Source organism: Pelodiscus sinensis, chromosome 20 (genome assembly GCF_049634645.1).
Source record: "Pelodiscus sinensis isolate JC-2024 chromosome 20, ASM4963464v1, whole genome shotgun sequence".
NCBI lineage: Eukaryota > Metazoa > Chordata > Testudines > Trionychidae > Pelodiscus > Pelodiscus sinensis.
Window position 1 is genome coordinate 10,699,967 of NC_134730.1, and position 14,420 is coordinate 10,714,386.

The following is a 14,420-nucleotide window of genomic DNA, read 5'->3' on the forward strand; positions in this document are numbered from 1 at the left end:
AGTTGTCAGTGAAATGTGGGCTGTTGAATGCTCATCCCCAGGCCTGTCTCTGCTTCCCGTAGTCTTCTGAGAACATCCCTCCTGGCTACGAGGTGGTGTCTCTGCTGGAAGCTCTCAATGGGCCTCTCACGCCATCCCCGGCCGCCCTTCCGCTGCACGGGCTTGGGGACAGCCGTGGGGCCGGGATGCTGCCATCGTATGGCAGCGACAGCCACCTGCCTCCCATCAGGACGCTCTCTCCCCTTGACCGCTTGTCGGACGGCGGCAGCCAAGGGCTCAAACTCAAGAAGAGCCTGTCACAGTAAGTTGCTCGCCACCTTTCCCATTGGCATGTTAGCGGCAGCCAACGAGAGAGGGACTCTGCCCTAAGTTTCCTCAGGGAGGCTCCAGACCCAGCCCTTGGCTTCCACACCCCTGCGGGAGAGGGCAGAGCAGGCCCATGCCTGTAGCCAGGACAGCCACATGCTTGTGAAGAGCCTGACCCAGCTCCCATTGGGGCCAGTGGGAATCCTTTCATTGACTTCAGCGGTCTCTGCATCAGGCCCAAGCAAGGGCGTCATTTCGGGAGGGTAGGGGGGCAGCAGCCGAGCGCACCAGACTGTGGCTTGCTTTTCATCCCGTTCCCAGATGGCGAGGGAGTGAGGGGAAAGTACTTGCATTCTGTGCATGCCTCTCATGCCTTGCTGGAGAAGGGAGCTCACCAGCCAGCTGAGAGAGGCATGCAGGGACTTTCCCCTCACTCCCTGATAGTCCGGGGAATGGGATGAAAAGCAAGCCACATTCCGGAGCGCAGGGCTGCTGCCCCCACCCTCCTGAAATGGCGCCCTTGGGCCCAAGGTCTCCTATCTGCACTGTATGGTCCTGCCTAGCAGGCCAGGAAGCAACATCCTCTCCCCTAGCCCCACTGGCTGCCCCAGGGACCTGTTGCATCCTGATGCTCCAGCAGACTGTTGGCCTGTGGTAAAAAGGCTGTGGTGGACAGGACCCTCCTTAGGCAGCACAGAATATGCAGCTATGGGCCACGCATGCCTGGGGCTGTTGCTACCAGTAAGCAAGGCACAGGCTTCCTGAGTTCTGGCAGCCAGCCCCATCCCCCAAAGCCCCCAGCCATTGTTCTTCTGCTCCACCTCGCTGAGGCCAGGAGCAGGGCCGTGTCTCTGGGAAGTAGAGACCGGGACAGGGCTGGGGGCTGAGGCTGGGGGAGACATGGGAGTAGAGCTCTGGGCAGCAGCCAGGCATAGCTGCGGGGATGGTGGTAGAGCCCCAGGCAGCAGCTGGAATCCCAGGAGTGGGGCTGGTGGCAAAGTGGCACAGCAGCTGGGACCCTGGGCGTGAGGCTATGGTGGGGACCCCAGGTAGCAGCTGGGAACCTGGCAGAACCCAGGTAGCAGTCAGGAAGCTACATAACATATGGGGGTGCTGCAGTACCCCCCTAGTTCCCATGCCTATGCCTCCTTGCCTTGCTCCTGCCCCAGCAGCCCTGAGCACAGCCCCCACCCCACGGAACGGCCAGTCCACCCCCCATGTGGGGCACCATAAACCATAAGGATGGACCTGGTGGTGGAGACTTGCAGCAGAGGGATTAATGTGGCCAAGCCAAGGAACCTTGGGGGTGGCTAAGGGCTGGGTCCAGTCAGGTGTCAAACACCCTCAGTTCCTATCTGGGCTTAGCTGGAGTAGAGGCAGCACCCCAGTGACTTCAGTGGGACAGCTTTGGATTTATCCCAGTAAAACTGGGGAGAGATTTTTGCTGCAGAAAGCAGAACAGATAAGGGAAGGGTCTGTACAGAGAACCGGGCAAAGGAATAGACTCATGGCTCTAAGAAAAAGACATTTATTTCACTGATCCGAGTAAATACCACTTTTCGCCTTTCCTGTCATAAATGCGCCCCAGAGTGCTAATAGGGGCCTGGGCTACAAAGGGTTAACGCCCCTAGCACGTGGCTGCAGCTGTTATTGTTACACCCGCCTCTGGTTGCCCTGTTTCTGGCCAGTGGAGGCAGATACTTATGGCTCCGGTAGCAATGGCTTTCAGTGGTGTTTACCGCTGTGGGTTCTGCTAGTGAAATCGTAGGTTAATAGAAAACTCCTGTCCCCTCCTTGCTAGGTCAGTGTCCCAGACCTCCTCTGTCCTGCATGAAGAAGAGGAGAAGTCCTGCAGCGAATCAGAAATCAGGATTGCCAGGAGGAAGTCTCCTCGTCAGCAGGAGGAGGTGATTGTGGAACAGGGTTCTGGTTCTGGCCCAACGTGGGCCCAGCCATCTGGAGCGAAGAGACTCCATAGAATTGACACTCTGGGCTTCCCTGTTTGTTTCATTCCTCAGTCGTTCTATATCAAGCAAAGCTCTGTTATATTTTTCTGTCAACCCAGCAAACTCAGCCTGGGATCTGAGAGTCAAGCTGGGCTCTTTCTTTCTCGTGCATGGTTACCAGCAATGAAGATTCTTCAGCCAGGTGCTGTCCTTTGTAAATGACCTCTGTGCAGCCCTGTTGCCCTCAGTGGACTTGCTCACATTTAACTGGGGACACTATATGAAGAGGCTGGGATGCACAGGTGACCTTGGAGTCGGAGTATAGTTAATCCTTCTGGGTATGTCTACACTACCACCCTAGTTCGAACTAGGGTGGTAGTGTAGTAAACCAGAGTTGCAAATGAAGCCCGGGATTTGAATTTCCCGGGCTTCATTTGCATGTTGCTAGGTGCCGCCATTTTTAAATGTCCTCTAGTTCGGACTCCATGCCCCACAGCTACACGCGGCACGAACTAGGTAGTTCAGACTAGGCTTCCTATTCCGAACTACCTAGTTTGTGCCGCGTGTAGCCGCGGGGCACGGAGTCCGAACTAGCGGACATTTAAAAATGGTGGCGCCCGGCAACATGCAAATGAAGCCCGGGAAATTCAAATCCCGGGTTCATTTGCAACTCCGGTTGACTACATTACCACCCTAGTTCGAACTAGGGTGGTAGTGTAGACATACCCTCTGATACTTGGGAGGCTGGAAAGCATCCTTCTGGCTGCCCACGAGCTGTGTTGGTCCTGCTGGGCTGACAACAGTAAAACATAGCAGAGACTGAGTAGACTGGGCTCTGAATTCCTGCACAGGGCAGATCTGTTAAATAAGAAGATGCTATTTTACAAAGTCATTTTCTGGGTAGAATTATTCATTGGCCTCTTGTTCCAAGCCCCTGTTATCTAATGCTTTGCACATTGACTCAGACCCCTTATGATTCCCATGTGATGTGGGTCCATATTGGCTCCCTTGTATACGTGAGTGACAGGTGAAGTAAGGTCACACAGTGAAAGCCTGGGCTTGGAATATTGCCTGAGAGCACCTGTCTCCCAGCCCTGCTGCCTGGCTGATGGGGGAGGCTGTCTCCACAAGGAGCTTTGTTGGGTGTTGGCTGTCCCTGTCCTGTCCTGTCCCTCCTGGGGTGGTGGGGGAGGGGGACGCGGGGGCTTGAGCCTGCCATCCTGCTCTATCTTCTAGGCCACACCGCCCACCACCTTGCTTGTCCCAGACAAATGCCCTATCCCCTAGGCTATGCCAGAACCCACTGCACTGCCTTACCTTCAGGGCATCCCTTATCCGGCCTTCCTAATGCGGGAACCAGCTCCATCCCTGGGGCAACTGGTTCTGGGTGCAAGAACAATGTCAGGGTGGATGGGGCTTCAACCCAAAACCTTAGGGTTCCCAGGCCAAGACCCTAATCACTAGGCCACTTGAGAACCCACCCCACTGCTCTACCTTCAGTGCGTCCCTTATCCGGCCTTCCTAAAGGGGCAGCTGGTGCTGTGCTGCCCCTCATATGCATGCTCCAATCCCACTGCTTCCACTGGCCACAGTTCTCCATTATTGATCAGTGGGAGCTGCAGGAGTGGATAAGGTACCTGTCTCCTGAAGCAGAAGCTGAGGGTTTGAGCTCCACCCACCCAACCTAGAGTCACCCTTGGGACATAGGATGGATAAGGGGGGCCTAGAATATAGGGAGATTGGGGAGCTCCTCCAGTGGAGCAGCGGGTAAGGTATCTGCTGCCAGAGGTCAAGGGTTCAAGCCGTACCCCCAGAGAACAGCCACCACCAGCTTGGTGATGGATGGCCCTGACAGCCCTGGAACAAAAGAAGGATAAGGGGGACCCAAAATGCAGGGAGGCTGGGTGGCTCCATTGGTGACCAGTCTGTCATGCATGGCCTAAAAGCTCCAGCTCACTCACTGGTAGGTTCCCACTGTCCAGTGCACTGGAAAAGGCATCCACATCAGTCCATTTCCAACTCAGATTGTGTTGGCTCATGTACAAGGCTTTGGGGAGTCTCATCCACCTGGCATTTGGCTCACCTGTTGGCAGCCACAGCAGCAAAGGCAGAATGAGCACCAAGAGTTATAAACCCTTCTCCCCCAGCAGTGGCCCTTGGAGAACAGGCATGTTGTGAAAACACCTGCTCTATTTACGTTAACCCCCCACAGCTGCCAATTCAGAATCTGCCATGAGCAATACAAGCCTTGAAAATACCAGATATGATCAGTTGCTTCCCCTGCAGGGACCTGTCTTCCTCTTACTCTGGTGTTTGCTCTCCTTCCAGGAATGTGGCGTGACCCCAGAGAGTGAAAACCTCACCTTGTCCTCCTCGGGAGCAATCGATCAGTCGTCATGCACAGGAACCCCTCTCTCCTCCACCATCTCCTCCCCAGAAGGTACGGTAAGAGAAGAGGGACAAGTAGGGTTACAGTGGTCACTGGGTTTCCCCATTGTTGCTGTATTTAGTGCCATAGGAGCAGGTGACACTTTGTGTTTGAAGAAGAGAGGACAAAGATCTTGTCCCAAGATGCTTCCAAAGGTCTGATCCTGCTTGCCTTAGCCCTGTCTGCACTTCATTGGGAGTAATGCATGAACTAGGTGAACAGGGTATGAGCTGGCATGGTAAGATCTTAATGGTCAAACCATATCAGCCGTAGATTAGGGATGTAAGGGAGTAATCAACTAGTTGACTCCCCAATAAGCCAAGGCTTATCCGATAGTTGAGTTGACTACTCACATTCCTCCCCTCTTGCTGCCTCTGATATAGAGGCAGCAAGGCAGGAGGGGGCAGCAGGAGTTGGTGCTGTGGGGAGCTGGCTTAAAAGCCAGTTGTCTCCAGCACAGTCTTTGCAGTGCCACCCGCAGCAGCGCTGGGGGGGAAGGAAGGGATTGCTGACGCAAAGTAGATGTCCCAACCCATGGACAGGGGTTGCTGTCCTGCTCCTACTGCCTTTTACATTACAGAGCTGCAGTGGGATTTGGTCCCGCACCTGGTGTAAGCCGGGACTAATTGAGTAGTTGATAAAAATTGTATTGACTACTTGATTAATAAATGAACCACATTTTAACATCCCTACTGTAGATTTCACAGGTGTTAAGGCCAGAAAGGGGCCATCGTGATCATCTAGTCTGACCTCCTGCATACAGAAGCAAATAGAATGTTAGGAATCATTAAAAAAGGGATAGAGAGTAAGACAGAGAATATCTTATTGCCTCTATATAAATCCATGGCACACTCACATCTTGAATACTGCTTCTCAGTGTGGTCCCCTTATCTCAAAAAAGATCTCTTGGCATTGGAAAATAGTTCAGAGAAGGGCAACAAAAATGATTAAGTATATGGAACAGCTGCCATATGAGGAGAGATTAATAAGGGTACGTCTAGACTACATGCCTCTGGTGACAGAGGCATGTAGATTAGGCTACCGGACATAGTAAAATGAAGCGGCGATTTAAATAATCGCCGCTTCATTTAAATTTACATGGCTGCCGCGCTGAGCCAACAAACAGCTGATCAGCTGTTTGTCGGCTCACCGCGGCAGCCATGTAAATTTAAATGAAGCGGCGATTATTTACATCGCCGCTTCATTTTACTATGTCCGGTAGCCTAATCTACATGCCTCTGTCGCCAGAGGCATGTAGTATAGACATACCCTAAGACAGGGACTGCTCAGCTTGGAAGAGAGACAACTAAGGGAGGATATAATAGAGGTTTATAAAATCATGACTAGTGTGGAAAAAGTGAATAAAGAAGAGTTATTTATTCCTTCTCAGAACACAAAGACTAGGGGTCACCAAATGAAATTAATAGGCAGCAAGTTTAAAACAAACAAAAGGAAGTATTTCTTCATTCAACACACAGTCAACCAATGGAACTCCTTGCCAGAGGATGTTGTGGAGGCCAGAACTTTAACAGGGTTCAAAAAGAACTGGATACATTCATGGAGGTTAGGCCCATCGATGGCTATTAACCAGGACGGATAGGAATGGTGTCCCAAACCTGTTTGTCAGAGGATGGGAGTGGGCAATGAGATGGATCACTTGATGAACACTTGTTCTGTTAATTCCCTCTGGGGCATCTATCATTAGCCACTGTTGGAAGACAGGATCCTGGGCTAGATGGACCTTTGGTCTGATCCAGTATGGCCATTCTTATGACACAGGCTAGAGCCTCACCTACTGATTCTTCCATCCAGCCCCAAAGTTGTAGGTCTGGTGTGGGCATTGCATGCAGCAGGAGCTTGTTCCCACTGGAAAGCAGTTTCTTTGCTAGGTGTTTGAAGGGAGGTTACCAATGGGAGTCTCCAGGCCATAGGACATGGAAGCAGGGGTCCAGCTCGTAGGCACCAGTGCCAGGGTCTGGAGAAGGGGAGCAGGGCAAATTGACACCCATAATCGTAGAATCTGCATTGCAAACGGTTTCCCTTGCAGTCAAACCTGCACAGCTGCGGTTGCTCTGCCCTTTCTGATGCTGCCCTGCCTTCTCCATGCTTCCTTTTCTCTCCAGATCCTGGCAGCAGCAGCCTGGCCCAGTCCATCATGTCCATGGCCTCCTCCCAAAGTCAGCACTCCCAGATCAGCACAGACACTGTGTCCTCCATGTCTGGCTCCTACGTCGCTCCGGGCACCGAGGAGGAGGGGGACATGCTCCCATCCCCTGCAGCTGCCAGCGGGATTCCTTCAGAAGGAGAGGTAGGCAGAGTGGACCAACAAGCACTTCATGCATTGGGAGAGAGGCTGATCGCCAGCAAGAAATTCCCCCCTTTGTAACACAGTATGATTGATTATTTGAGGGTAGGGCTGCGTGTATGTGGGTGTGGGGGGAGCCTGTAAACAACCCCCCTGAATATATCTTCATATAAAGCATCCAGCCTTGATCCCTGTTCAATATGGAATACCAGATTAGATGGACCAGCTCGTGGTTCCTTTGTTCACTCTGGTGGAACAATGCCAGAGACTCTCACGTTTGTTTTCACTGCTCTTCTGCTTTCAGATCTGGGGTCCAGTTTTCAAAAGGCCCGAATGACTTACAGCCTTTGTAACTAGTCCATTGAAACTTAGGCCCTTTGAAAGTCAGAGCCACTTAGACCACGAAGTGCCTAAGTCCCTTTTGAAAATGAGATTTAGCCTCCTATGTCACTTGAGCGCATTGAAAAAATTGATCTCAGCTCTTCCAGGCTATTAACCCAACTTTGGGTGTGATTGCCCCTCTAAATGGGACTGCTCCAGCACTCCGGTCACCAGAGAGTTAATGTCTTTGGAACAACATTGCAGTGAATGTTACACCCATTTGTCATTTCAGTTTGCACCAGCTAAGTTCCAGTCTTTTTAAAACCTTTTGCTCTCAAACAATTGAAAGAAAACTTTCTGGCGGAGGAGCCCTGAACCCTTTCTCCCTTCCTTTCCCTTTGCTCCTCCCCACCTGCACCCTGCTCCTGCCCCAGCCCCCACCAGTAGCCTTTCCTCTGCCCCCTCCCTCCTGGCCAGACACCTACCCCCAGCTTGCTCTTGTACCCTATTTTCCACCCAGATTCTGCACCCCCATCCCTATCCCACTCATTGGCAGCCCCGTCCTGCACACTGGATCCCTCATTTTTGGCCCCACCTCAGAGTGTAGAGGAGCCCACAAATTCCACTAACTCTGGAACCCTGTTGTATCATGCAAGCAAGGTAGTAACAAACTTCAACAGGCCTTTATTTACCAAAAGTGAAACCTCTTTACAAAGCTGCTGCTGCTCCCCTCCATAGCTCTCACTCAGCCCTGGCTCATCTCCTCCCCCCTCCTTCCTGTTTCCTGTGCTTCCAGATTCCCAACAGCCAGTGCTCCCAGTTCTAATTACAAGCAGCATCTAAAACACCACAAACCCCAGAAGAGTGAATCTGGTCTGAACCTCACTCAGGGGCCAGAGTGAGGTGTCTCAGTTGGGGCTACATCAGTGAGGCTTGGGAGGTTTTGGAGGGGTTGTATTTTTGCATCTTATTTGTGTAGTCCTGGACTGATTTTTTTGTGGGTCAGTGACACCTGACCCAAAACAGGTTCCCTACCCCTCTCATAAATAAAGACAACGCTGAAACGTTGTGTGTTTGACATAATATTTTTTTTAAAATGAAACCTGGCTAACAAACTCCCAATTGGGGCCAAGCCCCCATCTGGCCACAGCATCATAACACTCCTGCATCCACCGCAGACCGCAACCCTGAGTCCTTCATACACCAGAACCCCTTGTCCTGAGCCCCTCACATCCCCAAACTCCTGCACTCCCACAACACCAGTCTTCTGCCCCAACACTCCTGCACCACCCACACACTGCAAATCTGTGTCCTGAGCCCATCATACTCCCAGCCTCCCTGCCCTGAACCCCTCTTACACCCAACCTAAACTCCTGCAACCCCAACCTCCACAAGCCTGCAGCTTGCTCAGCACCCTAACCTTCCATCTGACCCCAACACTCCCCAGCCTAGAGCTCCCTCCCTGAGCCAGTAGCCCCTTCTCCACTTCCTCCGGCATCCAAATTCTCTCCCAGAGCTTGCATCTCTCACCCCTTCCCACATCCAAATCCCGCATTCCCACCCCAGAGCCCGCACCTCCTGTCTCAGCCCAGTGAGAGTGAGTAAGGGCTGGGGACACCAAGTGATGGAGAGGAGGGGAACAGAGAGGGCGGTCAAGGAAGGGGTGGGGTCTTAGGGAAGGGATGGGGTAGATCTTGGCTTGCCCTGACATTTAAAAAGTGATCTTGGGTGTAAAAACTTTGGAGATCACTGCTCTAGGTGCCACTGTCCTATAGAAAACTTCTACTCTTTGGTTGCCAGGGGGTTGTCTTAAACAGCAACTTGATGAAATTATTGTCAGAATTACAATTTTGAAGCTGTAAGTAAAACTCAGCAACATTATTTGGTTCAGGACCATGGATTGGAAGCTTTTTTGAAAACCATTTTTTTTCTTTTTTACTCTCTGTTGTACAGCACTAAATAGAGAGAATAAATCGGCTAATAAGCCTTGCTCAGCCTGCGCCTTTCTGGAAGAAGGCCCATCTCGCTGGGGGGCTATTATTCCAGCTCCATTGGGGCAGCCCTGGTGATGGAGAATGCTAGCGGCAAACTGCATTGATTCACAGCCACGCAGCGCGAGTAGAATCGTCTGACTTCTCTTGTCCCTGTTTTGCAGTCAACCCCTGTGGAATCTCCGGATACGAATTTTGTCAGTATCCCTGCAGAGGAGCAAGATGCGGAGGTAAAAACCCACGTTCATAGGAAGGAACTCGTCAGCAGCCTTTCCTGGTGATCAATGAGCTGCGTAATATACTGAGTTCACATGTGTGATTGCACTGGCTGCTAGCAGCTGGTCCCAGTGAAGTGCTTAACTGGTGCTAGGCCTCACCAGTGCTCAACCCTGGCACCTCTGGGCTTTCCACGTCCATTATGAATGAAAAACTATTGTTTGAGCCCCAGCAACTCTTTCGTTACAAATTAAGCACTGCCACAGTGAGGGTGAGACCTTGTGAGTTGCATGAAGGAGCTATTCTGTAGCTCAAGATTTAGAGGCATGCGCTTTTGGTTGAAAGTCCTGGTAGAATCATAGAATCATAGAACTCTAGAACTGGAAGGGACCTCGAGAGGTCATCGAGTCCAGTCCCCTGCCCTCATGGCAGGACCCAGTACTGTCCAGACCATTCCTGTGTGAATAAGGGAGCATTAGTACGGTTAGTTGGCAACACAGAATTAAAAAAAAAAATCACTTCAGGTCAAACCAAAAATGAAATTTTTGGCACATTGAAGAGTTTTTTTAAAAATCTGTCTCTGGGCCAACAAAATGCTCCATTCAGCCTGACAGGAATGCGAGGCTGCCTATCCACTAGGGCAGGCATGTCAAATTGGCATTTGGCAGGCCACATGCGGCCCAATCGAAATTTTTTGCGGCCTGCCACTACATTTTTATAAAGCAATAACGTGCAGCCCGCTGGGCACTTGGAGCACACGGCCGAGTGCAAATCACAGCCGGCCGGGCCGCTCTGCACCCCAGCGACTGCTCGCGGCCGGGGCCGCTCTGCACACGGCACCCAGGATGTGCTCACGGCCGGCTGGGCTGCTCTGTGCTGGGCGCTCTGCACACGCACTCACAGCCAGCCGGGCCACTCTGCGCCCAGCGCCCAGCACGCACTCACAGCTGGCCCCTGTGCTCACACCACCCCAGCACGCCTGAGGAAGAAATGTGTGGTGGTGGCAGCGGCAACTCTGGGACCCAGGTATTAGGTTAGGGGGCCTGGGAGCGCCTGGCTGTGAGGGTCGGGGAAGTCATTAGGTTGGGGGGCCTGGCTTTGGGGGAGGAGGGAGGCATTAGGTTGGGGGTGCCTGGCTCTGTGGGAGGGGGGAGTCATTAGGTTGTGGGGGACCTTGCTCTGGGAAAAGGGGGAGGCATTAGGTTGGGGGGGCCTAGTTCTGGGGGGGAGGAAGCATTAGGTTGGAGGGGCCTGGCTCTGCGGGAGTGGAGGGGATTTGGTTAGAACGGGGGTATGGGAGTGCCTGGCTCTGGGGGAGAGGAGGGAGTTATTTTGTTAATATTTTGTTTTTTATTTATTTATTCCCAAATAAAATTGCAAAATGTATATTCATTTTATATCAATAAATATGTCAATTTTTTGCAATTGCACGAATAATTATATGTTTATGCAAAATCTCAAACTTACAAAGTATCTGAGCTTTTCAGAGAAGCATGTTCTATTTGGTTAACCACGGTCTATACTTGTTTTTATTTCAACAAAGCAAGTTATGTATCATATAAAAAATTAAAAAGTACCTTAAATTTATATTTAAATTAAAAATTATTTTATATGAGCAAATAACATTTACACACATCAAATTATTGTATTATATTAAAATAAGACCTGAAAAAATATTATAAAATATACCTAAAACATAATCTATAATAATAAATAATTACAACTTTCTGATAAAGTACACTTTCTTTGATGGCCCTGAAACCTATCAGTTTTCGTTTGTGCGACCCTCAGTAGGCTTCGAGTTTGACATGCCTGCACTAGGGACATTGTTCAGCTTTTTAACAATAGAATGAAAGGAAAGGTTAAAGCAGGCGTTTCAGATTGGAAAATTGGATTGGGATTTTTTCAGAATTTCTTCTCGCTTCTTTATCAAAGGAAACAATTTGTGAAAATCTGCACGAGTTTGCAGAATGTTTCAGTGCTGCAGAATCTGCCTTTTTCACTGCCCCCCACCCAAAAAAGCTTCAGTTGAAAACTTGGGCTGAGCTCTAACCCCAGGTCCTCTCTTGGCTCATGTTGGTGGCCAGAGTATACGTACGTGGGTGTGCTAGCTTCTCCTGGGCTGGAGAAACTGGCATGTAAAGCTTGGGGAGGGGGTGAGATGAGCAAGGACTGCAAGCAGGAGAGCTGGCTTGTACCTTTGTGAGCTGAGGGGACTGCAGCAGTCCTGGCAGGACAGCAGTAGCTCTGGGAGGGGCAGCTCCTCTAGCAGTTGCAGATTGTCCCTGGGCTGGTAAGGGCATGTCAAGAGGTGCTGGGGGAGCTAGGTAAGTGCAGGAGGTAGAGGGTAGCCTGTGGAGAGGAGGTGGATGGTGTTTGAAGGACTCAGCTCCTGGTTCTTGGACAGAGTCCTTTGCCTTTCACTGCCTGTCTTCTGTGTCGCAGGGGAACGACGTTCTGGATGAAGAGGCCGGATCTCCCACCCAGGAAGACGGTAACCGACGTGGATCATTACTCCCTCCCCGCTAGCTTGGTCCTGTTTCCCCAGCAAGCACAGAGCATATCGTATGCTCAGGGTGTCACACCTAGTCAGAGGAGGAGAGTCGGCCCGCACCGGGACTAGCCTGCTTGGTGGTTGGGTGCAGAGTAGGAGGGGGTCATCTTCTCTTCCTTCACCATGAACTGGGGCTCAGAGAGTGGTACTGGGGAGCACAGGCGGCTTCGCGGAGGGTGAGTGCAAGACGGAGATAATCTGTGCCTGTGCAGTATGTTCTGGGAGGTGACTGAATCCCTTGATGTCAAGACTCAGGCTCCGAGGAGTGTCTCCATCTGTATCAGGTCCCACGGAAGGGCACAGACGTGGTGCTGTCTGCACAGTACATGGTGTATGGACAGTACAGTTCGCAGTGTCCTGGGATCCCCTTTCTTCTCCCTTTCGCCTTCCCCCGGCTGGTTATCTGAGCTGCACCTCAGGCTTTTAGAGGCAGCAGAAACCTGAGATGGGCTGGACCTGGAGCCAGGAATGGGAACATCCAAAAGCTGAGGGGGTTTGGCTCAGGTCACTCGAGCAGCAACCAAAGTGCCCTCTGTGCCCCTCGCAGCGATTGATTGCCTTCTCCAGGGAGCAGCTGAGAAACAGGCATGGTTAGGGTGAGCCGTTACGCAGGAGAGACGAGCAGGGAGCAGAGGGGTCTGTTCTCCCCCTCCCACCTCGCACAGTTCTAACAACAAGGGCCGGGATCTCTCAGAAAGGAGAAATGTAGCGGATCAGGCAGGGACCCCCAGCCGCTCCAGTGTTTCATTGCAGCCCCACTCGGCTAGTGCGCAGGAGCGAGTGGCGCAGCTCGAGAAGCAGAACACAGGGTGGTGTGCTGGGGTGGTGCAGAAGGAAGCTGTATTTCAGGGTCTGCTACAATAGGCCCCTTTTATTTTCTGCACCCGGCCCAGCAGCGTCTAAAGTGCTGTGCAGCAGTCAGGATCTTCACAGTCTGTCTGGGCAAAATCCAGTCCCAGGCCAGGCGCTGCTGATGAAAAGCCAACCATTGAAATTCAGTAGTGGCTTAAGCAAATGCAACTTCATTCACTTGGATGGAATCCCACCCACTTAGGCCAGCAGGGAATTAACCCCAGCATCTTCCTGCAACACGTGGGTCCTCTTTAAGCAGCTCCTGGGCCATTGGTTGTTAGGTGTCAAGGTGCTGGTGATTGGGTTTTCCATTGTCTTCTTGGATATGGGTCGGCCTCAGCCAATCGCTTTAATGACCCATTCAGACAGCCAGATGACATGCAGCCACCTATATCTCTCAGCCTACTCTAAAAGAAGACGACATGAAGACTACACCCATTTCCCCTACTGGGTAACAATGCAAAGACGGGGAAACCTGAGGCATACCCGGGATTCATAAAAACATTATGGAAAATTCCTATTTCCTCCCATAGGTGTAGACAGAAGAGTTCAGGGAGCAAACCCCCACTCCCCCCCACACACACCCGCCCTCTTTCTAACAGACTGTCCTCAGGGGCCAGCCAACATCTCTCCCCTTTGCTCCTTGTTCCCCAGGCCATAGCTCCTGTCTAGTGCCAGGTGCACTCTTGGCATTTCAGTGGCCATGCACACTTATCGCATACACAGCCCAGCAAACAGCCTGCCGGATCCCCCTCCCTTTGCCTGGAGACTTCCAGCTTGGAGTCCTGTGCTGCCACTGGCAATGGGATTGGACAGTCTCTGAAGAGAGGTTCCTTTGCTGGAATGGTGCCTGTCACCCCTCAGGTTTCAGTCTACTTGTCAATTAAGGGGAGTGTTCTCAAAGGCACAAATGGGAGGGAGGTGTCTGCTTCCCACTGGAGATCTCTCTCTTCCAGCTGCCCTTTGAAAATCTCCCCCTTCCAGGTTATTGTACATGGTGGTGGTGGTTTGTTTTTCAAGTAAGGGAACATCGAGCAGGTCTCTCGACTGGTTTAATTTCCCAATATGCTTTGGTGCGTGAGCAGACTCAGATTTCTCTCTTGCCCCTTTCTCGAGTTGTACCCCATCATTCCCCCTAGAAAAGGGGCTGCAATGAATTGCAGTTCTGAGGCTTCCACCTGTTTCCCTTGAAGTCAACAGGCCACACTCCCACTGCTTTCACTGGGAGTGTCAGCAAGGGTCCAAATCTCCCTTTTTCCTCCCCTTTCCATGTTTGTGTGTCTCTGGTTAGACAACAAGCAAAGAATAAGCCCTCAAGCCACTCCAAAAAGCCGTTTCTCCCTGCCCTTCTCCCGCCAGCTGTTGCATTTTCCCAGCAATTAAATCCAGGCTGGAAGTGGAGAGAGGTTGCTGGCAGGGTGTGTTTCGGGGGAAGTGGCAGTGAGTCTCTCCCTCTCTCCCTCCCTCCCCCCCCCCCCCCCCCCCCGCCCCTAGCAAAGTG

General features: G+C 51.7%; 1 protein-coding gene across 8 annotated transcripts in view; it reads left to right on the plus strand.

Moving 5' to 3' along the window:
* Nucleotides 1–14,420, plus strand: part of RNF157 (ring finger protein 157) — a 120,617-nt gene that overhangs the window by 92,368 nt on the left and 13,829 nt on the right. For all 8 annotated transcript variants that reach the window (XM_075903616.1, XM_075903614.1, XM_075903618.1 and 5 more), the window contains 6 exons: nt 63–301; nt 2,108–2,213; nt 4,581–4,692; nt 6,804–6,988; nt 9,462–9,527; nt 11,959–12,007. In XM_075903616.1, the coding sequence (XP_075759731.1) occupies nt 63–301; nt 2,108–2,213; nt 4,581–4,692; nt 6,804–6,988; nt 9,462–9,527; nt 11,959–12,007 (757 nt within the window). The remainder of the gene's footprint in view (nt 1–62; nt 302–2,107; nt 2,214–4,580; nt 4,693–6,803; nt 6,989–9,461; nt 9,528–11,958; nt 12,008–14,420) is intronic.